At 41.5% G+C, this 25,977-nt stretch overlaps 1 protein-coding gene across 1 annotated transcript in view; it reads left to right on the top strand.

Annotated features, from left to right (window-relative positions):
* The window catches only part of CRTAC1 (cartilage acidic protein 1), a 502,395-nt gene that overhangs the window by 343,280 nt on the left and 133,138 nt on the right, over positions 1–25,977 (top strand). Inside the window, exon 11 of the mRNA XM_061556622.1 lies at positions 9,653–9,798. Within this exon, the coding sequence (XP_061412606.1) occupies positions 9,653–9,798 (146 nt within the window). The remainder of the gene's footprint in view (positions 1–9,652; positions 9,799–25,977) is intronic.

Raw genomic sequence — 25,977 nt, 5'->3', positions numbered from 1 at the left:
TGAGCTATCATTTGTGGCCAGGTCGTTTCTGGAAAATAAGTTAATATCTCAGTGGGCTTTGTCTGATAGGATAGGGATGGTTTAGTTTCATTTGTGTGTTTTTGGGCGATTTGTTTACCTTTATTGTACTTTGCACCCCGATCGTGTTTTTGTACTGTTGTTATAACGCTCTTAACCACCCCGACTGAACATCTGTGAAAAAGAGTTATATAGCTCATCGTAGTCCTCCAGTATAAATAAATTTTCTGATTCTGATAAAAAAAAACAATTACAACAAAGGCTACACATCAAATGGCTCATTAACTAGAAGTATTTTATGGATATTCTATCAAAAACCCATTGAATTGATCATCCTGTACCCACTCTCATGGTCTAATTTTGTCTTTTCTTAAGACACAATCCCAAATAACAGACCCTGTCCTAGAGCTCCTTTCTCGTCGCTCAACACGCATGTCTCATTGCATTCGCCAGCCACCATCTTTCAACTGTGAGAGACACCTCGGCGGGAGCTTGTGGCATCGCACGAGAGCCACACCGTGCAGCTAGACGTGCAGGCCACTCTCCGAGACTCTGGCACATTCGATAATGTCCAGTGCCCTCCACCCCCCTCCCTCATGCAATAATTCACGGTCTTACTAAGCCACAAAACCAACGCGGTGTCAGACCAATCCTCACATTACAATCCCATTTCCACGTGTAGAAGCCCTCACACTCCAGCTGGGGAAAGGTTCTGTTGTCCGTTATGCACAGGAAGAAAAAAAAGCAACTTGTTTCACCTGCGGTAAGCGCTCGAACAATAATGCTCGGCATAATCGTGAGCACAATAACAATTGCAGCTCGGACAAACACTGAGGCGCACGCGGTCACTTTGCATAAGGAAAGGGCATTTGATCGTGCAGAATGTCCTTTTCTCTCTGCAATGCAACACAATTAGGATTCACATAGCTTCCACGTGCAGCTGTATCTCAAGATGCTGTGCAAACAAGTGGGACATGGACATTGCAGGGAAACACCGGAAAAGAGGGAAATGTGTTTGCAGTGTAATGTATGATATCCCTCATAGATGGGAGACAGTCAGTTATATGCAGGAGAGAAGAGAAAGGTATTGAGCCTACAAAGGCTGTACATCAACCCATGTATCGCTTGGGATTTGGTCATCAGTTCATGCACCGATGCTATCTCAGTTTTCACAAATTGTCACACCTCCCGAAGATACAATTCAATCAGAGGGTGCCCTTTCTCTCCTCCCCTTTTCGCTATCTCCACTGAACCACTTTGCACAGTCATCTTGTAACAACCCAACTAACCGAGACATAATTATTCTATTTGCTGCACAACTAAAGCAACCTACAAGTACTGTAGATGACGACCTCATAATTGGACTCATAATATCTAAGGCAGCACCTACATTGTTGGAGATTATATAGCCAGGCTTCACTCTACAAATTACACCTTGCCAAGGCAGAAACCTTTCCTGTGCTTTCACACAGGGTGAAATGTGACTAACATTTGCCTTTTCACTTGGAAATGCAAATGCATTAAACCATCAATTACCTGCCTCCAATTAAAAACAAATACCCTACTACCTTCTCCCATGTCCCATCTCCTGTCACATGAACTTGAACTACATTTTTATTCTAACATTCCCAAAAATGAAGCCCTTAACTCTCCTGGTTTCCACAAAAATTGTGTAGCTGTGGGTGCTCGCTTCAATCATATGTAGTTAACATATGATCATAATCCTATACTGTAATGGAAACTGCTGTAGATAGTACAGAACTTGTCAAAGTTTTTTAATAGATCAAACTAATTCTAATAGACGCACAAGCTAAAGAGGTCCCTGAATTCTCACACACACTCACTACCATATACAAATCTTCCAAATATTTGGTGAAAGACACAAGACCATGACCACCACCCTACATCTCCATCCGTACCCCACAATCGATTAGAATCCATGGCAATATGCATGCATCAATAACACCAGTAGCTTCCCCAACTAAAATAATTGACTACACACATACCAAGGTTAGGGTCCCCCCCACCTCAATACCGCTTCCTTGAGTGCTCTTCAATCGTTTTACCACTTGCAATGCATCTGCCTGCACTGAAATTGCACATGGCTCAAAATAAGCATCATCCCACAATGCTGCTATCACAACACAATTCTACAAGGTCACACATTTATATGCTGTAGGAAAGAAAATAACCTTTAAAACCATCGCAGACCAACCAACTGTGGCTGAAATCTGGAAATCTATAATATCCGATCAGCCGCCATAACTCAAACAATAAAAATTACACACGGTACCTCCAGCACAGGCCAATGTGGTCCCAAGTTTAGACCTAATACACGATTCTCTCTCCCCAGATGTCTCCTTGGTGTGACCACAACATATAGGCATGCCTTCTGGCATGCCCTGATATGTCCAAACATTTAACGGTAACATCCTAGAGCACTTCATCAAAGCCCTGCTCATCCTTCTCACTCTCTCACCCTGGGAGCATGTCTCATTGGGCTAAGAGCTCATATTGGACTCACTCACTACCCCCTCGTGCCGCACACCCTATTGAACATCTATTGCACAGCCACCGAATTCAAAATACTACGGAACTGTAAACAACAGACGCAAAGAAAAAATACTACTTCACAGTTTTGGACCAAAACAAATCTTTAACTCTGCCTGCACGGAATCCCTCGAGCTCCTTTATACAAGACAGGTTACCGCGATGCTTTAGATCTGATCTCTCCGCCTTAACATAGCCCTTTCACCACTCAAGTAAATGTACATCAAACCACTCGCCACCCAACCGACTCTCTGTGTTCACACCAACCAAACATTATGCTCCCCATGACACCACTGCTCATATTCTCTCGCAACCCACTGATCACTGCACTCCGCCACCCCTCCCTCCTGCTTAGTCCTCACGCGACCGCAACGGTAAACCCAACCCACGGAGGATTACTTTTGTTGTTTTTCTTGCAAAATCAATACAGAATATATACTGTATATACAGTACGTTAAAATGCTTTTATTTTATTGTGTTAGGGTAACTAGTCATGGTGAGGTAATAGAGGATGAATAAGTTAAAAAAAACATTTGTAATGTAGATATATTAAAATATTGAAATATAAAAAAAATGCATCAATCACAAATTACAAATGAAACAGAGGTGCTTCAATATATGCGGGGAATTTCCGGGAGTTCATCTTACTGGCATCAAAGCAGGGCAGAGAGCGTGCTCTCAGTGGCTGTATGTTACTTGCCACATGTACGCTGTCTCGTTTCAGGACAGTTTCTTTTCACGTGAGGAACTCACTGAAATTGGCCACAATTAAAATCACACACTGCATTATTGGACTGAAGGAATATTAAGCATGTCCAAAATGACGTATAGGTTCAATCGTCAGACCTTCGTTTGAATGAGCAATCGGTAGAACCAACTGGTATGATAGGCAGGCATGTGTCTGCTTATCTTCCACTCGGCGATACATTCGTTCTGGCTCATGAATGAGCAAGCACAGGTGTTGAGGCAAGAGGCATGTTATAGGCATGTGTATTTGTTCATTATTCCGCTTTAGATTCTGCATGGCAATCTATAGTCCAATAACAAGCATCCACTGTGCTTTGCATGACGTAACACTTTTCCTTTCTGATATTGCAGGTTTGTGGCCTCAGCATCGTAGCCATATTTCCATATATCGCATTGGGGATTCGTAATAGACTTTGGAATGCTAACATTTGCTTTCTTTCATTATCTGATTGCGAATTACCATTTGACCAATACGCCATTGAGATGTGTATTTTGTAAGAGAAAGCTAGGGGAATACAAATGGTAGCACACGCAAGGGCATAAGGAGAACATTTAATATTCATATAAACACAAAATAAGGAAATATATAGAACGGCGTTTCTCCGCAGAAAAGTCTGTAAAAATTACATTTGACTTGACATACAAATGTACAAAACAGATTTGCAACTGTAACTGATTCTTAAAAATGTAGTTGTACTGAATGGTAATACAATTGAAGGAAAGGTCCCATGCAATTTCACCAGAACTTGAGTAGAATACTCAAAACGTATGACTTCAAATTTTACATTTTTGGAAGGGATAATGTAGAGAGGAAACAATGATTTTCTTTGGCTGCAAAGGATTTGTGCCTGGGTTGATACAACTTTACAACTGGACAAAGAAAAGATGTCAACAATGATCATAGAAAGCAGTGATATACTGAGAAACTCTGCTGCAGAAGCACAGAATGGAAAACTCCCCTCCATGCCACAAAGGGCATAAAAGGGAGCAAATCCATAGGTTTTATCTAAATATTTAAAAAGTGAAAGGCAAATTGTGGAGACAAACCTTGCTGCTAGAGTTCAAAAAGGAAAAGATATTTTTTTTCATTTAAAGAAAACCTTTATTTAAGTTTACATTTATAATCTGCTGTGTGTGCCCGAGAGATATTGGGAGAACTGCATGTCATTTTTTAAGTTGTATGGTATCGGGGACAGATGCAACATAACTGGAAAAAAGACTGATTGTTGTTGTTTTTTGTGTTTTATACTTATTGTAGAAAACTATGGTAAATTATTGTTTCATAAGTTTATTGAGAATTTCAGGGAAGGTTTTGATGTATTAGAGGAACAAGTGGTACTTGTGCTTAAGAGCAAGTCAGTGTTGCATTAAACTAGGGTGGAGTTTAATAGATCATATTTGCACAGGCAGGCAACAATACTTTCAAGCCAACACGTTATGAATAATTTTTTTGCCTTTTGGCAAGTGCTGATAGGGGTCCCCCTGGTGTAAAGGGCTTCCCAGAGGCATACAGCAGCAGTAACAATTGATCACTTTATTGATGAGTCCAAATGAGGACAAAACATCCAGCAGTTTTCTTTTGGTTGCACAGTCTACCTATTGGGATGTCACATTCTTAATGGTTTCTGTCACTCATAGGTGGAGGTTGACTTCTATATTCGGAGGGCAGGGGGGCACGGGTTCGCTTTGTCCCTCACATTAGGAATAGCGGGTGCATACAATTAATGTATTTTTAGTCTGAATTCTAAATTAGTAAAGGTGGCCTCCTCGTACCCCCCACCCCACAAACTCTGCCCTCCTCATATGGTGTCACCCCTTCAGCTATTTTGAGCTCTTATTTATGCAGCGGGTAGAGTGACTAACATACATGTACACATTTACATGTATGCGCGCACTGTTTGCTACATGCGCTGCAGTGTGATGGGCCACGGACAATATGATGAGGCCATGACGCCCACACCGGAATGCCCTGGCCCACCTCTCTAAACTCCTTGAACGACTAGCCCTCGCCCAGCTACAACCACACGTCACCTCCTCCGCAAACTACTGCAACTTCCAGTCAGCTTACCGTCAAAACTATTCCACAGAAACAGCACTCACTAGGGTGCTCGATGACATTTTAACGATCGTTGATTCCGGCTCAACTGTTGCACTTGTAAGTCTGGACATTTCGTCAGCCTTCGACACCATCAACCATTCGCTCCTTACTTCCCTCCTGAAATCCGACTTCGGTATATGCGGCTCAGCACTCAAGTGGATAGCTTCGTACCTTTCTGACCGGCAATCCTCAGTCAGGGTGGGCATGTCCACATCGCCTGAAACAAGAGCATTATGCGGGGTTCCCCAGGGCTCTGTTCTAGGTCCCCTGCTCTTCACAGCCTACACTTCCCCGATCGGCCGACTCATTGCAAGCTTCGGTGTTAAGCATCACTCATACGCGGATGACACGATTCTATTCACCGCCATCGATTCTAGCAATTCTTCTGGATTCGAGAGGCTCTCGGAATGTACCACCGCCGTGCAACAATGGTTCACTGCACACAACCTAGCCCTTAATCTGAAAAAGTCAGTGGCCATCATGTTAGGTACCAAGCAACGTCTCAATTCAGCAGCACTCCCCACACACATACACATCTTCGGTCATAGCATCAAGTTCACCAACCACTTCAGCTACCTCGGTGTCATCCTAGATTCAACTTTATCCTTCGACCGTCAAACCAACCATATCATCAGCTCATGTAACTTTCACCTGAAGGCTCTTAGACACATACGTCCTCTCATCTCTACTGAAATTGCCAACACTTTGGCATGTTGCATAGTTGGGTCTCGCCTTGACTATTGTAACTCCGTCCTTGTCCGGACCTCCGCTGGCAACCTAAGGAAGCTTCAAAGACTACAAAATAACCTAGCACGCGTCGTCATTGCCCACACTCATCCCCGCCTCGACTCACTAGCTCGTCTCCGCGCTCTCAACTGGCTCCCCATTGCCAGTAGGGTCACATACAAGACCGCCTGCCTCTGCCACAATGCCTTCATATCCGCCTGCCCGCCGTATCTTTCTTCATTACTGACAACTTGCAGCTCAGCACACGGCAGATGCCTGCGCAGCGCGACTCACGACCTCCTCTCAATACCAAGATCCAGGATGGTCATGTCTACGCGCCGCTTCTCGGTGGCAGCCCCAACAGTCTGGAACGATATCCCTCTGCACATTCGCAGCATCACCTCAATCGCCTCCTTCAAGAGACACTTAAAAACTCACCTCTACAATCATGCTTTTGAGCGACTCTGAGCTTGGCTCCGCGCCTCTGAGTTGCGGCCACTACGTCTGCAAATTTGCGCGCGTTACAAATTGTACTATTATATATTATTATTATTAGTTCACTACTGGTTGAAGGGATTTTTGTCCAGCACAGCGCCCTATCCATTCCTCTTGGCTAATTGAAGATACACATTTCTCTTGAACTGCGGTGGAATGATTTTTTTTCCCAAAAAGTTTCCACCAGCGAAACGGTTGGGAAAATGTGAAAACGAATGATGGATGTCTTGGGCCCTTGGACTTTTGTGTATGATATAGGAGTGTTATTTCAGACTTTATCTTGGGCATGTTATCAATTTGCGGTGGTGAGGCTGACCACTGGGGCATTGAGATGAGTTTCCTACAACTAAGTTGCCCGTGATGGTTTCGGCAAGAGTGATGTTTTACTAACTGGCTGGACTTTAACAAAGCGTTTTAAATATAACTTTATGACATTTGATTACAAGTGTGGATGATGCTACAAATGTTATGGAAGTGTAGGGAGGTTCCAGATGCGTGCTTGTTCATTTTTTGGTGTTTGTTGAACGGACTGATACGTGGCAAATGCCCCGATCCACCATCGTCGCTGCCTGTCCCTTCACCCTTTCCTGCCATTCCCCTTCAGCCCTTATAGCTAATCGCTTTCCACCCCTCCTGCTGTTCGCATGACAAGGGGAGCAGGGAGGAAGGGAAGGTGTATATCGGCGACCACTGGACTGGTGCTTGTTCGAGATTATGTAATCAGCGTGCGTTTCCAACAACGGCTTGTGAAGCAGAGACTAGGGGTGGTTCGGGCAGTTTAACCATTCACAATCCCTTTACGTGCTTGCATGCAGGGATGAGCGGTTAATTGTTAAACTTAATTTCGGGAAGTGCTTTGCAAGATCGCACAGAGGAATAAGCAAAAGTAAGCTTAGAAAAGCAAGTAAATTCGGAATAGAATATGGAAGGACAGTGTTGGAAATGTAATCGGGACGAGGAGGTTGTGATGGATAGGCCATATGCGCAGGATGGAATGAGACAGGATTCAGGTATTCCCCTTGGTCAGGGATCAAGAGGAAGACCTACATCCCAATGTTGGTGAACTATAAGAGCAGGCCTTGGAGGTCAGATTTACCGCGCAACAACCGTATGACCTAGCAGACAAACAGAAGGGATGGTGAATTGAAGTCGCATTCGTGACATTGGGCCAAGATTAATTCTTGACACTCTTGACCTTGAATTCAAACGACGCATTTTTTAGAATTGATTGTAATCATTGATACCACTGTAGTACTCGTACATTTAGCTCCATTGTCGGTATTTTAAACACCGTTTGGACAGACCCTGTGTATACTACTGTACGCAATACTACAGGCGTGCACGATGTTTACCGGTGATTGCCCTTTGTGACTGTGAAAAAAAGAACATTTCCAGTAAGTTTTAATTTTGTTAAATGATTGGTCAGTACATAATAGGGAGCAGTCCGGGTTATCGCGCTTTGTGTTGCACCGTTTCCAATAACACCGGACGAGGGGGCTGCTTGCCTTTAAAAAAAAAACTCGCTCTCATCCATAATCCACTCCCACGTCCATTGATTTCCGTTGATTGAAATCATTCGTTCTTGTGCCTTGTGTTTTTTTGTCTTGTGAAGTTTAATGGTTGCCCTTGTATTTTTTTTGGAATATTTTTTTATCTAAATATATTTTACACATACACACTGCACGTGAAGGGAATTCGGGAATCCCACCGCTGGTCTAATGTCGGAATTCAATCGTTACGGTTATATAAATGCTGCTGTTGTGTATAAAGCTTGTTTTAATAATCTATTTTTGGAAATTCACAGAGGAATGAAGGGCCCTATTCCCATTCTACTTCTTCCAGCCATTCATGTTTGTTTTCCCGTCTGTTCATTGATTACATCACTACACATCCATTTTAGTCACTCCTCCATCGATTTCCTCCGATCTTTACCCAATTTCACCACCAGTTTCAGCAATAAGTTTTCATCCTTTATAGCGATCCAAGTAATCACCGCCATTACCATTTATTATGTCCACAGAATCTTCTATTTAAAAATATATAATACAGCTTATGGCCATGATAATGGCTTCTCTTTGTAGTTTAAGCATTCCACGGTTCAAATCCAATATCAGCCCCTTGAAAAGGAAATGTAGCAACATCACATAGATACATGACTGACTAACTTGGCTGAATGTTAAAGAACCAGTCACGTTGTTATCAGGTTTGAGTCAGTGAAATTGTGTTTATGGTCAAATTTGGAGAGTGACCTGAATCACTATGCAGTATTACCAGATGTTCATTTCCAAGTGCATGTTGGCAATGGAAATCATATGCATAGTGTCTTCAGAAAGTCATGTTTGGATACTGTATGAATCCTATTTTATTATGCAAAGCTCAGAAACAGCATTGCTGCCTTATAATGATTGTTAGAGCGTTTTTGTAACAATGATATAAACATATCACATAAAATATAAATATACAGACTAAAGCAAAGCACCTCAAATACATGCTTTTAAGTGCTATGTGTGACAATGCTCATTTTATTTAGGTATATTTCCAAATGTTCGAGCAATGGCATAGTGTTTAGAGCACTCCACTATAAACCTTGTGGTGAATTAGATCTGAGCCAGTCCTTGGCCCTCTCTTCACAAACCCGCACTGACCCGTGTGGCAAATTATGGTCAAACAACCCTCAATGTGACATGGTATGGGTAGGCCCTCATCTAGCAGTAGATGACAAACGGACCGTGAATTATTATTTACTAAATTATTATTTACTACATTTAATTGGACTTTTTCATAAAACCATCCCCATAAAACTCTCCAACACACCGGAGTGCTGAACTAGGAACTTATTGGCATGTGTTTTTACGTGACAAACCTTCCTAATTGACTGTATCGGGTGGTGGTGGGTTTAACAACACATGTATACTTACGTGATCTGACGCAAAAAAAACCTCTTGTTGAAAACCTTCCCCGTAAACATGTTAAAATTAGCTACATCCAGAGTGGCTGTTGTCTGTTTTTTTCACACAGAGAAGGACGTGGGCCTACGCGTGGAGGTGACTTGGCCTGATGGGTACTTCTTCTCGAGAAACCTGCGCAGAGATGAAATGAACTCACTGATTGAGATCCCCTACCCCGACGGAGAGAGCCAGCAGGACAGCGAGAGCAAACCACAGGTAAACGACACGATTGGTTTGATTGATCCACTGATTATATTTGTTTTTTGTCGGGTTATAAACATTTAGCCTTAAACTACTTTTTTGTCAGAATGACCCGCAGAGGTCATTGGTTAAACAAAAGGAAGTTACAGCAGCGAATAAATCATAAGATTGCAGATGCTGAGCAGCAAACACATTCCAGGAAAACAACATTCAAGCACTAAAATGGCACGAGGTGCTTGATTTGGGAGGCATAATACACATTTGAATTAATGTCTGAGTTTAAATTCACAATGTACCTTCCACATTGTTTCCCAAACAAATGCGTGTTTGAGGGAAAATCACATTTGATGCCGTAGCGTTTTCCCACGCACATTTCCATTCACTACATCGAGGATTCAAATACCCTCAACGCTCTGAGGCCTGCCGACCAGGGAGTATGCAGGAGTAGCCGTCCTTAGCTTCTCAAGTTACTTAAGACCGCTTGTGCTCAGAGCGATGTGGCTGGAGGTGAAACGAGAGCCGCTTGCTTGTCTATAACTCACGCACTGTTCAAAATCTGCCTGCGCCAAACCGGGCACGTCACCAGGGTGCAAGAAGAAAATTGTAGAGGTTTTTTTTATTCTTCTACATTTGGTCTGTTGAAATGTTTTCTATTTTTTTAAATCTCGATTCAAATGGACAAACAACGCTCAGGGATGCTAGCCCAATTGACGTTTTTTAATATCTTGAGCTGTAGGAGTTGACCATTCATGGTCCTATCTCGATAATTCCAGAAAGAAAGTTGTAAGCATGGAATGAACACATTACCAAGGCTGTACTAATTGACTCTTCTCGATTCTAAATAGATTTTTAAAAATGCAGGATAAAACTGATCATACCGTTTCTGTCATTATCTCTATATATGACGGTATTTTTAAGCTCAAGTGCCTTGAAACTTTTTTGTAAAAGGCATTTTGTGAGTGCAAAGTATTGTTATTATCAAAAATTTGGTGCAATTGTGAATACGCTGGAATAGAAGATGTGTTTAGGGAAATTGTGTTTCTCATCTAGAGTAGCACTCTGGATAAGGCGGTATGACCTGTTAATAGTTTTACAACCTGAAATAAAATGTATTCCTTTGCTCCATTACATTTGTCTCACATTAAGAAATAATTTGCATAATTTTAACAATCACTTCATAGCGCAATTGGACATACTGTAATACTGGCAATGGACTGGAGAATACTTACTGATAGTGCTGAACTATCTTACGTGAAATTAATGATGACATCAACGTCATGTTTGGTCTGCTCATGACGACTAAGGGACTCGTTAGCAGTAAGAGGCCTCTCTACCAGATTAGCGAGATGTTAATTACCTCACCTGGTATACAGGAGGTCGTGGGTTCGATCCTGACCCTGACGCCTGCTGTATATTTGGAGTTTGCACGTCTCTCACTCTCCATGGCTGCGTGGACTTTTTTCTGTGTCCTCCGGTTTTTCCCTCCACATTTAGAATCAACGCATGTTTAGAGTATTTGGCTCTTGTAAATTTGCACATGATAAACCACTTCGTTGAGCTATCATTTGTAGCCAGGTCGCTTCTGAAATAAAGATGTTTAGCTCAGTTCGCGTTACCTGATGAAATAAATAAGAGTTGTAGTTTAGTTTGCAGCTCAAGCTGAGTGCATATGATGTGTGCCCACTGCCGCACATTGCTTCTGCTTCTACGAGGCTGTAATGCACAGTGTCGTGGGCAGAATTTGGCGAGGGATTATAGCGAACAATCTCGCCTTGACTCTTGAATGATGATTTATATTTTGAGTGAACTGCGAGGATTGACTCACACCAGATACAGTTAAACACTTACATTGAAGATACAAAACATCAGCAACAAGTGCCTCATGATTTGTTTCAGGCACGTGTATATGCCTATTAGCTGTTAAAAAACTGAAGGTAAATGATCTTGTATAAAGATGTCAGCTCATTTTGGAACAATTAGAAAAATATACACTTTTTAGCTGCAATTGTGTACTTGCATTTACTATTCTTGAGTGTTTTGAAACACAGTGGTTTTTCAACAGTATATAGTATGCGGTGTGTGACTTCATGAGACTGGAGTAACAGCTGTGCAAACACGCATGGAGCAGGACGTACGCAGATACGGAGACGTGAAGAGAGCGTGCAAGCACCCATTCTTATAAAATGTAATCTCTGCATGTCATTTTCAGGCAATTTTTCTGAATTTTTCTGGTATCAAAATGTTGGGGATTTCTGGAGAGTTCAGAGGGATACAATGCAAATTGTCAGTAATACACCGGCAGAAAGTTTCAGCACATTTGTAGAAACTTTTTCTTCTCATGCCCACCCTAACCTGGGCCACTCCATAATTGCCGTACGCTTGGGCCATATGTGGATTGTCAAATTTTGGAATCGGTCTGATTCCAAAGAACACAGGATGAGATGTTACTATCCTTTGTGCAAGCACTTCCAAGAGTTCATGAACAGTGAGCCTGGTGAAATTTGGGGAGCGCATCGTCAGTAGTGAACCTAGCACATTTCACCAATACAGTGAGGGAAAAAAATATTTGATCCCCTGCTGATTTTGACAAAAAAATGATCAGTCTATAATTTTTATGGTAGGTTCATTTGAACAGTGAGAGACAAAATAACAACAACAAAATCCAGAAAAACGCATGTCAAAAATGTTATAAATTGATTTGCATTTTAATGAGGGAAATAAGTATTTGACCCCCTCTCAATCAGAAAGATTTCTGGCTCCCAGGTGTCTTTTATACAGGTAACGAGCTGAGATTGGGAGCACACTCTTAAAGGGAGTGCTCCTAATCTCAGCTTGCTACCTGTATAAAAGGCACCTGTTCAAAGAAGTATTCAATCAATCAGATTCCAAACTCTCCACCATGGCCAAGACCAAAGAGCTCTCCAAGGATGTCAGGGACAAGATTGTAGACCTACACAAGGCTGGAATGGGCTACAAGACCATCGCCAAGCAGCTAGGTGAGAAGGTGACAACAGTTGGTGCGATTATTTGCACATGGAAGAAACACAAAAGAACTGTCAATCTTCCTCGGCCTGGGGCGCCATGCAAGATCTCACCTCGTGGAGTTGCAATGATCATGAGAACGGTGAGGAATCAGCCCAGAACTACACGGGAGGATCTTGTCAATGATCTCAAGGCAGGTGGGACCATGGTCACCAAGAAAACAGTTGGTAACACACTAAGCCGTGAAGGACTGAAATCCTGCAGCGCCCGCAAGGCCCCCCTGCTCAAGAAAGCACATATACATGCCCTTCTGAAGTTTGCCAATGAACATATGAATCATTCAGAGGACAACTGGGTGAAAGTGTTGTGGTCAGATGAGACCAAAATGGAGCTCTTTGGCATCAACTCAATTCGCTGTGTTTGGAGGAGGAATGCTGCCTATGACCCCAAGAACACCATCCCCACCGTCAAACATGGAGGTGGAAACATTATGCTTTGGGGGTGTTTTTCTGCTAAGGGGACAAGACAACTTCACCACATCAAAGGGACGATGGACGGGGCCATGTACCGTCAAATCTTGGGTGAGAACCTCCTTCCCTCAGCCAGGGCATTGTAAATGGGTCGTGGATGGGTATTCTAGCATGACAATGACCCAAAACACACGGCCAAGGCAACAAAGGAGTGGCTCTAGAAGAAGCACATTAAGGTCCTGGAGTGGCCTAGCCAGTCTCCAGAACTTAATCCCATAGAAAATCTGTGGAGGGAGCTGAAGGTGCGAGTTGCCAAACGTCAGCCTCGAAACCTTAATGACTTGGAGAAGATCTGCAAAGAGGATTGGGACAAAATCCCTCCTGAGATGTGTGCAAACCTGGTGGCCAACTACAAGAAACGTCTGACCTCTGTAATTGCCAACAAGGGTTTTGCCACCAAGTACTAAGTCATGTTTTGCAGAGGGATCAAATGCTTATTTCCCTCATTAAAATGCCAATCAATTTATAACATTTTTGACATGCATGTTTCTGGATTTTTTTTGTTGTTATTCTGTCTCTCACTGTTAAAAAAAACCTACCATTAAAATTATAGACTGATCATTTCTTTGTCAGTGGGCAAACGTACAAAATAAGCAGGGGATCAAATACTTTTTTCCCTCACTGTAATGACCAATAAAATAGGCCCTTGTAATGGGCTTATACCTGGCCAAACTTCATGTTCTAACTCGCTCAACCATAGGACAGTGTTTACACTATGAGACCTCCTTTACCTGTGTCAAAATATAGTAATAGCGTTTTACACTTTTAACTGGTACAAAATCTGACCTTTATACAAGGCATCATGTTTGCAATAACCTCAACACAATACCATTATCATCATCAGAGTTGTTTCTTTTGTTTGCATTTTGACTTCTTGTGTTGAGGTTATTGCAAACATGATGCCTTGTATAAAGGTGTCAGATTTTGTACCATTTAAAAGGGTAAAAACCTATTACTATATTTTGCCATTGGTAAAGGAAGTCTCATAGTGTAAATGCTTACCCCGAGCTCTCAATACTCTGATAGTGCGCTATCTTTGAGTTGTACGCCTTTTGGCGTCATCTGGTCCAACACCAATGGAGACTAGGCTCTAAAGAAAGCTGTCTCGGGTGTGGACCAATCAACTTCAAGGACAGTGCATATCATTATCATCATCAGAGTTGTTTCTTTTTGTTTGCATTTTGACTTCTTGTGTTGAGGTTATTGCAAACATGATGCCTTGTATAAAGGTGTCAGATTTTGTACCAGTTAAAAGGGTAAAAACCTATTACCATAGGACGGTGATTCATAGTTTCCCATCCATGCACTCACACCTTATTTGTGATCATTAATATTTTATTTGGTTGAATATTAATTGCATTATAATAAGTATGCACGAATAGCAAATGAAAAGAAAAGCACCGCGGAAGGGCAATTACATGTAAAAGCCACTCTGTGAGCAATTTTAAAATCCCGAACCGGATCACTTGTTTCTTGGGCCACCTGTGATGATTAAAAGCACTTCTCAAATTAAGTTGTAATAGATTTTGACTTAAAACTTTCGTGACTGCAGGAATTCATATTCTTTGGTTCTTTCGGTAAAGTCACGTAGATAGAAATATAATAATAATGTGAATACAAAAACAATAAAATATATATACAAATAAAATTAAAATTAAAAGCACAACGTTTCGATCGCAACACAAGCGGTCGTCATCAGAAAAAGAAGGTTAGCCTCTAAAGGCAAACTGTATATAAAGGTTTAAAATGGGCGTAGCCCAAGTGCCAACAGCATGGGGCGGGGCAGCTAATGTTAATGTAAGTGGTGGTAGTAGTGGGCAACGACTGTGCTGGTGGTGGGTTTCCACCAATTAAAGGGCTGCCAGGTAATCATTGTACCTCGCTTTATGCACTCACACTGTTGACGGTGGAGGTTGCTGCTAGAGGTGATGGTAGTAGTGGGTAATGATGGTACAGGTGGTGGGCCTCCACCAATAAAGGGTTACTGCTCGTGGTGATGGTAGTAGTGGGCAGCGATGGTGCTGGTGGTGGGCTTCGACCAATTAAAGGGCTGTCAGGTCTAAAATGGAAACATTACAGCCAGTTATGACTTGAACTGGTTGATAACGTACTTACAGTGATTTCTGAGTTTGTACCCATCTTCTCGGTTGAAATTGTGTCTATGTCTGTATATATCGATGGCTTCATGAACGAATTTTTGCTGATAGCCAGTGGGTTTGCAAAGTACATTCGTCTTAGAGAAATCAATTTCGTGTGAGCCAGCCGCATTAAAACAATGATCAGCATCGGCCGAATAATCCGTGTTTCAAATCTGCCTTATGTTCACGAACACGGTCTGAGACATGTTGCTTAGTTACCCCAATATAACTGTTGCCGCAGATACAGCTGAGTTTGTAGACACCGGGATATTGCATGTCAGGGATCTTGTCCTTTACAGATGGGATCAGATCACAAATGGTATGTACTGTGTTGAATCGTACCTGGATCTTGTGTTTGTTCATGATTTTGGAAATCTTTTATGTTACCCCTGCTATGTTTCGCAAGGTGATGGTTTTGATTGGATCCTCAGATGGCTCCCTCCTCACGGTTGGGTTGATGGCTTTGCGGATTGTGTAGTCAGAGTATCCATTCGCCTTGAGAGTTTGCTGTACGTGTTTGAGTTCACTGGTTAGGTGTTCATGGTCGGAGATACATTGAGCTCTATGGTATAGAGTTTTTATGAGGGAATTCTTCTGGGATGGATGGTGGTGGGAGTCAGGTTTTAGGTAGGCATCATTATGGGTTGCTTTCCTGTAGACAGAATGGCTCATTGAGCCATCTGGTCTCTTTTTGATTAGAACATCCAAGAGAGGTAGCTTGCTATCCTTTTCTACCTCCATGGTGAATTTTATGGCTGGGTGTATGGAATTGATTTGGTTGAGGAATTGGTTCAGAGCCGGTCGGCCATGCGACCAGATGACAAACGTGTCATACACGTACCTCTTCCACAAGCACGGTCGTAAAGTGGATGCCTTTATTATTATTTTTATATTTACGTGACTTTACCGAAAGAACCAAAGAATATAACTTGTAATACTCGCAGGTGTATTGGCTGCTCTCCTCCTTGTGTACAATGCTAGGAGCAAAGTGCTGTACATTATTCCGGGTGTTGCAATTGATGACGATGGGTACAAACCCATTTGTGTCGTAATACCTCTCTTATATTATGCCTCACGACAGTACAGCTAGGTACGGTGCGAAATTAGTTCAACATACCTGCATACAGCTTTGAAAAACATAACTTAAAATTGGGAAATAGGAAAATGAACGTTTACGTGCAAATTGGGGCCATCGAAATCACTGAAAGTAAAATGTGCCCTGTACGACATGTTTTTGGTAGTTTTCCTTCCTTCATGTCTATTGTTAATCCTTGATTCTTGTTGTCATTGAAAAACTGTAGAATAGATGCTTTTAACAATAAAGATAGGAATTTCCCCACATTCACGTGAGGCTACATCAGCCATATATACCTTTTATGTTGAGTTGGAAGGCACAGATTATAGAACATTGCGTCTTATTTAACAAAATAAATCTTGTGTGGGCCCCTAACTCGTACAAATGCATAAGAACAAAGTTCCCTTCTTTATTATGCTTATTTTTATATATACTAATGTATGACATCTTTAAACGTGTCCTTTGCTGTTCACAGAGCAGTGTATTTCTTGGCGAAATTGTTATTCATTTCTTACAGGTGCTTATTTTGACAAAATGATTGCTGGACTTTAGAATCGTACCGTGCATTGTTCCATGCCGTGTCTTGACATGTCGCTCCATGCGCCGGGAGCTTCTTCGGAGAGTCATCTCCCAACACGTGGAGCGAAACGTCAGAACAGTCTTGCAAAAACCAATGCTCGTAAAAAAAACGAAAACGAAAACAAATCGGAGAGCCACACGGGACTCCCGCAAACATATGTGCAGGAGGAGTGCTGCACCATTTGCAGCGTCAAGGGACATGAAATCTTGCGACCAGAGTGTTTTTTGTAAATAGTCCCACAGTTTAACACGTAGGCTTTCGCGACCAATATCATCCATAATAGAGGTTTTGGGTTAGATCGCGTAAGTATATAAATGTATCGTTAAAATCCGCCACCACCCGACACAGCCAACTAGTAAGGTTTGTCACGTAAACAGAACATGCCAATTCGTCACTAGTACAGCACTAGTGTGTTGGAGAGCCAAGCCACAACATTTACAAACTGAGTCCCACAGTGTCAGCAATTAACCATGTGAGAGCTATCCAAAGTCCCTTTCTTGAATAATGGTCACTTTCACGCATTTTTTTTTTCACTCGGCAAGGCTGACTTGGGGAACATGCATATTAGTTCCAATTACTTGGCTAATTGTTTTTAAAAAAATTCTCAGATTCCCTGTATCTGGAGGATTAGCCAAATGTATGTAAACTGTCATGGTACATGTCATTTATGCGTGCTTGTAAGAGGTCCCACTGATATTTACTGCCTTTTATTTAGATTCCACATCGGTCCTTTGTGTGTTGTTTTTTTAATTGGGAAAAAAATATTCGGGAGTGTGGATGCATGCACTATTATTGTCCCAATTGAAGACCGCATGCATTATTCACCATGCAACCACAATTTATAGCTGCAGGTTTGTAATTCATATGTGTTTAAGTGCTCTCTAATATGTACAAATGAGACCATGCTTACAGAGAGGAGATTTATCAATTTCCAAGAGGAGATATATCCCTTACCGAACAGCCTGCCAAGACGGTTGGTCACTTTAGAAAATCTGATGTTAGAGCATGCTTATTTTATATATATAAACACAAGAATATTTGTTAAGGAAATGTCGAAGTCACTTTTCTTCTTCACCATCTGTTTGCATGACATGATTGCCCCCCCCCCACCCCCGCGATGTAAGCAGTGTAAATTGTGTTCGACAATGGCGAGGCGTATGTGCTCTGGCCGAGGCTGTGAATGTATTTCGCATGAGCTGTGTGCGAGCACAGGTGTGAGTCAGTGAGTTTGGACAGCGTCAGACAGCCCCCGTCTGTGTGGAACAGTCGCCGTTGATGATATCAAAACATTCTGCGTCCTACCTTTATACATCGCTCCCCAGGGGGGGCGGTGGGTCTTCGTCAGAAAAGTGCTCCTCAAAGTGGATGTAACGGATTCTTGTTTGCCCCCTGGCTGTTCGTGATTTTGCAGCCAAGTTCACATGCCATGAAATAGTGCAGCCTACCACAAAATTTGCCTTTTGATCGTGAACAACAAAAAACTGATGGTTAAATCACGGGAATTATTTTAGTTTTTGCTGATTAAATTCGTAGTTTGATTTAACTTAAAAGGAATTATTTACCTATGCGTGACTCATTAACAATTGCCACCTAAATGTGCTGTCGGCTATGAACAAATCTGAAGGTTAAATTATATTAATATTATTTTCAAACAAAGAAAATTAGCAGTTTGATTAAACTGTCATAATTAAATAACCAAATAGTCCCAGTGGACTATTAACAGAATTATGTTGTTTATGTAATCTTACCTATATAAGTATTTTTTCCTATCTGTTTGTTTGTCTGTGTACACACCCTTGTGACACATTTAATTCACAAACTGCTGGCTTTATGTTTCAACAAACTACACACGTACGACGCAATAAGCCCCCGACCGACAAATCGCGATTTCTTTTTCCCATCTGTGAAATTATCCTTATCCAAATAATAGAAAATGGCTGAGGCAATAAAATATTTTATTTCTGGTACACTATTTTTTCCAGGGATGTACTTAACTCCGCGACTGTGGTACCAATCAATCCGAAATCAGTGCTACTCCGCGATGTCGAAACGCCATACATTAGCACAAAAAATCCGTTATCGAAAAATTCAACTTTGAATAGTGCATTGTGTACAGCTTGTAGAGATTAGTCGATTGCCACATCGCCGACCATCAACAGACTAAAAATACTGAATCACGGACATTATGCGAGAGCCGGGGTACTATGGTACCCAAGGGGTACTGCCATAAGGTTCAAATGTAAAGTAGTTAAATTAACAATGTATCACTATTTATTATTATATTACTATGCTGAACGCGTGCCAAAGCACGCATCTGCGCATGCGCCAGAACGCTGACCCGTAGTTGCCCTAGCAATGCACACACGCGATCGGTGGGGACGGGGTGGGGGGGTTCTCATTCAAAAAGCAAAAAACACAACGCTGAGGTAAATTATTTACAGTGTGATGTCCTCTTCTCCCCCCTCCACCCCAATGTGTACACTTACTATTATAGAGTCGGTAGATGCTACTACTATAGTCCGTAGATATTATGACTGTAGAGCGGACAGGGGAAGGTGGTGGTGGGGGTAGCAGCCCAGCCCCAGCCAGCCAAGGCGCCACCTTGGCCGGCTGGGCAATCTAGACAAGGCTGGGGGCTCTGCACGGGACTAGGCCTCACCATGACACTCTGTTAAGTTAGTAGTTAACTGCTATAGAGTCGATAGATAATATTATAGAGTCGGTATATATGACTATAGAGTCGATAGATACTACTGCAGTCAGTAAAAACTACTGTAGAGTCACTAGATACTGCTATAGAGTCGATATATACAAGTGGATTCAACCAAGTCGCAGACATACTCTTTGGAGGCAACACATTTATTAACACCAACACAAAGGGGTAACTGATCCTTTACCAGATAACAACCTATAGTGGTGGACCACCAGGCTAACTACACTAATCACACTGGGAGTAGCTACACTGGACAGGACTCCAGCTTGGGTCCAGGTCCACGTGTTGGTGACTCTTCTCGAACGTAGAACATAGAACGTAGATCTTCAGGATAACAACAGCAACGCTGAACCCCGGTCCCTCTGGGGACCCGGTTTATATCCTCACTGGTCGTGGCTGGCCCCGCCCTTGGCCACGACCACCTTCTCGCCATGCCTCGCTAGAGCTGGCATTACCCAGTGACATCCATGATGTCGCTACATACGTGATATCCGCGATGTAAGTACATCGCATGCCGTGCCTCTCTAGGGCCGGCACCACACGGTGACATCCGCTATGTCACTACACTATTATAGAGTCAGTAGATACTACAGTCAGTAGATACCACTATGGTCAGTAAATACGGCTATTATACAGTCAATAGATACTACTACAGTCAGTAGAACCTACTATAGAGTCACTGGATACGACTACTGTCATAGATACTACTACGCTTAGTAAATACTACTACAGTCAGTAGATACTACTATAGAGTCAGTAGATACCACTGTACAGTTCGTAGTTGCTGCTATAGTCAGTAGATACTACCATAGAGTCGGTAGATACTACTATAGAGTCAGTAGATAATACTCCAGTCAGTAGATACTACTATAGTCATTATATACTACTGCTGAGTCGGTAGATACAACTATAGATTCAGTAGATACTGTTATAGAGTCAGCATATACTGCTATAGAGTCTGCAAATACTATTATAGAGTCAGTAGATACTGCTATAGAGTTAGTAGTTACCACTATAGTCAGTGAATACTACTATAGAGTCAATAGATATGACTATAGATTCAGTATATACTACTATAGTCATTCGATATTACTGTAAAGTCAGTATTTACTACTATAGAGTTGGTTGATACTACTATAGAGTTGGCAGATACTACTATAGAGTCAGTAGATATCACTGTAAATTTAGTAAATACTACTACTGTCAGTAAATACTCCTATGGTCAGTAGATACTACTACTATAGGGTCAGTAGAAACTACTGTAGAGTTAGTAGTTACTACTATTGAGTCGGTAGATACTACTGTAGGGTCAGTAGATACTACTCTTGTCAATAGTTACTACTACAGTCAGTAGCTACGACTGGGCTCAGTAGATACTACTGTAAAGTCAGTAGATACTTCTATAGAATTAGTAGTTACTACTATAGTCAGTGGATACTACTATAGAGTCAGCAGATACTACTATAGAATCGGTAGATACTACTGTAGGGTCAGTCGATACTACTACGGTCAGTAGATACTACTACAGTCAGTAGTTACTACTACAGTCAGTATTTCCTACTATACTGTCAGTAGCTACGACTGGGCTCAGTAGATACTACTATAGAGTCGGCAGATACTACTATGGAGTCAGCAGATACTACAATACAGTCAGTATATACTACTGTAGAGCCAGCTACTACTGTCGGGTGAGATACTCCTATAGAGTCACTAGATACTACTCACTCTATTGTATGTAGGGTGTGTAAGTATATATGCCTACGTGGGGGTAAACACACTTTCTGTAACTTTTTTGACTTCTGTAAGCCTCTTATAATTTTGTTGACGGACAAATGAACAGACCAACGGCACACTGTTCTTTCACAACAGCTTAGTATTTGTGTATGTATATGTTATATTTTAAGAGAAGTTTTTAAAAATATATTTTCCCCCGGGCTATGCCGGGTACTTCCCGCTAGTATCTGTTAAAGTACACTCATTGTAACTACATCACTGAGCACTCATTATACAATACAACTCCTCGAATCTACGTTGAAGTGGCTGCAATGTTGATGGAGAATAACTTTTTTGGACACGGGGAGTTTGGTCATCCTATTATCCAAGAAAATATGTATCAATAAAAACTGCAGAAGAAAAATATTAAATAAAAGTGGATATCTACATAAAATTATATTATAAACACACTCTCCTAAAAATACAGCACCATATTTTAACACTAAAGCAAGTCACTGACTCGCAACAACTTGCAATCATAAGTGACATAGTTAATTTCGGGTAAAATCAATGAAAATGGGGTATGCCGATAGCATAAAATGAGATGTGATAGAGCAAATCTGAGATCATATTTGGGATCAGCACCCTGAAATTAGTGTAAAACAGCTGCAAAAGTCCAGGCCAGAATTTTTTTTTTTTACCAGTGTTATCCTCTTCATCTATCACCATCTTCATACCTTCATCCATCTTCATGGAGCAGTAGTGACCTTGCAGCAAGAAGGACCTGGGTTTGACCCCTCACCTGGACACTTTTCTCTGTGTAGTTTACACATGCTTTCTTATTTGAATAATGATTGACAGCATCATTCCCCGATTGAGGCATTTAATTTCTGTTTAAATAATTAGTGAATTGGTCTGCTAGTTTAGTTTTAATAACTTGTCCTACTTTTATGATGTCCACAGTTATACCATCTGATGTCCACAGTGCAGAGCTTACTTCTTCAAGTGTATCATCTGGAACTTCCTCCTCTTCATTTGAGAAAATCTTTGACTCCTGGGGACACAGTAACACCCCGATTTACGCCCTCCCGCTTCACGTACTTTCGTTATAACGTACTCAACGCATTTATACCCAATCCCGTTTGATGTACTGAGTACCTCGCCATAATGTACTCGAGATTTACTAACTTTAAAACGAATTCTTTAGAACTGCTTTTTGCGTTTAGTTGTCCTTCCCCTCCACCTCCGATTAGCACGGTTGGTGAAAGAAGTTAAATGTAATGCGTACATAACCATTAAGCCAAAAATTGTTTACGTTCCACGGCAAACAATTAGGAGCCAGATTTCCCGAGGTATCCCTGACTGACTACAGTCTCTTTCAAGGTGTACGATATTCATATTTTCGCCCCACATGCTGTATTGATGGTGACTATTTTTTATGCGAGTGTAAACTAATTTTTGCATAGCAAACAACTAATAATAATATATTTAGTAGAATAGACAAGATATATCTTAATATATTAATAATATACACTTAGATGCGCAATGGGTTACTGAGCATCCTCTGTTTAGGTTCTGTACCACGTTATTATCCACCATCCGATCTCGAGTAGTAGTACTTACTTCTAGAGAGTAGTAGAGAGGAGTAATTTAGTTTTACATTCTGGTTTTCAAGAACACATCCTGGGTGTAAACCGGGGTATGCCTCGATATGAGGTGTTTTGCTCTCGAGATCTGCATAAAATTCCTCGATTATGATGTCATAGCAAGTAACACAATATTGACGATTGTCAATTCACAACATGACATGAAATATCCCGGTGTCTACAAACTAAGCTGTATCTGCGGCAGCAGTTACATTTGGGAAACCAAACGACATGTCTCGGACCGTGTTCGTGAACATAAGGCAGATCTGAAACACAGCAGGACCAATACTTCTGCCATGGCTGATCATAACTTTAATGCGGCTGGCTCACATGAAATTGATTTCTCTAAGACGATGGTACTTTGCAAGCCGACTGGCTATCAACAAAGATTCGTTCACGAAGCCATCCATATATACAGACACAGACACAATTTCAACCGAGAAAACGGTTTTAAACTCAGCAATCATTGGAAATATGACATCAACCACTTTGGGTCATGACTTGATTTGTGTTTTCTTGTCCACCTCCACCGTCAGCAGTGTGGTGTGTGGAGCGAGGTGCAATGCTTTGATTGGTGTAGACCTACTGCCGGTGTCAGAGCCTTCTCCCACATTAACATTAGCTGCCCCGCACATCTGTAAACCTTTATAAATAGCTCTTTGATTGGTGTAGACCTACTGCCGGTGTCCGAGACCACTCCTACATTAACATTAGCTGCCCTGCCCATCTTTAAACCTTTATAAACAGCTTGCCCTCAGAGGCTAACCTCCCTGTTCCTGATGACGACCGCTTGTGTTGCGATCGAAACGTCGTGATATTTTAAAAAATTTTTATTCACTTTATTTTCATTTGTATTATTTTATTGTTATAATTTTTTTCTATCTACGTGACTTTATTGAAAGAACCATAGACTATGAATTCCTGCAGTCACGAAAGTTTAAAGTCAAAATTCACCAATGACTGATTATATATAGGATAATGAATGCCAAATGAGTAAAGCCCAACGGGCATAGTAGTAGGTTTTTACCCTTTTAAACTGGTACAAAACTGTCACCTTTAAAGGTGTCAGCCTTAAAGGTGTCAGTTAAAGGTGTCAGTTTTTTTTTTACCAGTTTAAAAGGGTTAAAACCTACCACTATATTTTGCCACTGGTAAAAGAGATCTCATAGTGTAAATCCCAACGGGCATGTTATCACATTATAAATACTGCAATCGTATTACAGCATTTAATGCGTTAAACTGACCAATAGCACTTGACATTGGCAAATGAAAGGTTGCATCGGATTTGTAGGCATTGATGTTTAAAATCTAAAATATTTCATCATAAAGGCACCGCATTTGCTTCTATTAATATTTTCATGACAACGATTTTCCTTGCCCCAGTTGCTCTGACTGCAACCATGTGCTTCGCCCAGGTGCCCAAACTGATTTCAGATTTGATGAAACTCTCTGGGATGAGGGAAGGTGGCCATGGGTTTGGGCACAGAGGAATACATTCAACACCTGACTAGATTATTATTATTTGGTTGGGGTAAGGTGATAAGAATTGTGGGCCTATATTTGTCCTTCAAATCCTATTGTATGGTTATGAGAATATATAAACAATTGTGTGAAGGTGCTTTCAAAGTGCTAGCCACAAATGAACCACAATACCTTGCTGATCTCTCCAAGGAGCATAAACCATCACGCGAACTCCGGTCATTCTCGTAACGGCTTTTGTCAAGCCATCGAACAAAGAAGGTCACTGCATAGCGCACTTTCAGATGCGCTTCTATGGCCGTCTGGAACGCTCTTCCAATATTAGGAAGCCACTGAAGTAATGTACTTTTAAATCTAGATTAAGAGCTGATTTCTTTATATCTGCTTTTGATGTTTAGCTTGTTGCCCTTCCCCACACCTCCGATTCACACGGTTGGATACGTATTGTGCAAAAGAAGTTCAACATACATACATTATAATGTGTGCTGTAATGTATGTGATTACATTTGGGGTTATCTATTCCATCTATCCGCCACTAACTTTAAGTTATTCCCCCCAGCCAACACACAGCAAGCCCACTGTGTATGCCTCAATAAGCTTGTCTCTATAAGGCTCACTCCTGACACCCCAGGCATTACAATTCACCCTCCTCAATTTCTGCTCCCTCAATTCTAAATCAGTCCTCATCGTAGATCTATTGCAGTCAGGGACCGTTGACATCCTCCATCCAAATAAACTCTGCCATTATTCTGAATTCGTCTCGAATGACGATCTCTTATGATGTTTGACGATGTACCTATGTTCATTTCATATAACACCGTTTGATTATGAAAGCTAGCTGTTCAATGTGGGGGATAAATGATATCCCCCACCTTGAGCAGGTGGGTGTTCTCCCTCTATTTAAGACAGAAATAGGAGGAATTCTTCACAATTCTTATTGTTCGCCTGATGAAGCTAGTTGTAATCACCAGTGAAACGACATAGTCGATTTGTAAATGCTCTGGGTTTACTCTCCCAACACGCCGGTGTGCTGAACTAGTAACTAATTGGCACATTTTGTTAACGTGACAAAACTTCATTGTATTCTTGGTTCTTTCGGTAAAGTCACGTAGAAAAAAAATATATAAATAAAAATTACAAATAATAAATTGAAAATAATAAAAGCAAAAACCCACGACGTTTCGATTGCAACACAAGCGGTCTTCATCAGGCGGAGAGAAAAGAGGGGGCAAGCCTCCAAATGCAACTGCTTATAAGGGTTTCCAAAGTGAGTGGGCAGTCACGAAAGTTTCGAGTCAAAATTTAAACCTGAATTAATTGGCTGTGTCGGGTGGTGGC

This window comes from Lethenteron reissneri, chromosome 22, assembly GCF_015708825.2.
Source record: "Lethenteron reissneri isolate LAM-NWPU_2019-01 chromosome 22, ASM1570882v1, whole genome shotgun sequence".
Classification (NCBI taxonomy): Eukaryota; Metazoa; Chordata; class Hyperoartia; order Petromyzontiformes; family Petromyzontidae; genus Lethenteron; species Lethenteron reissneri.
This window is presented reverse-complemented; position numbering and strand designations above follow the sequence as displayed.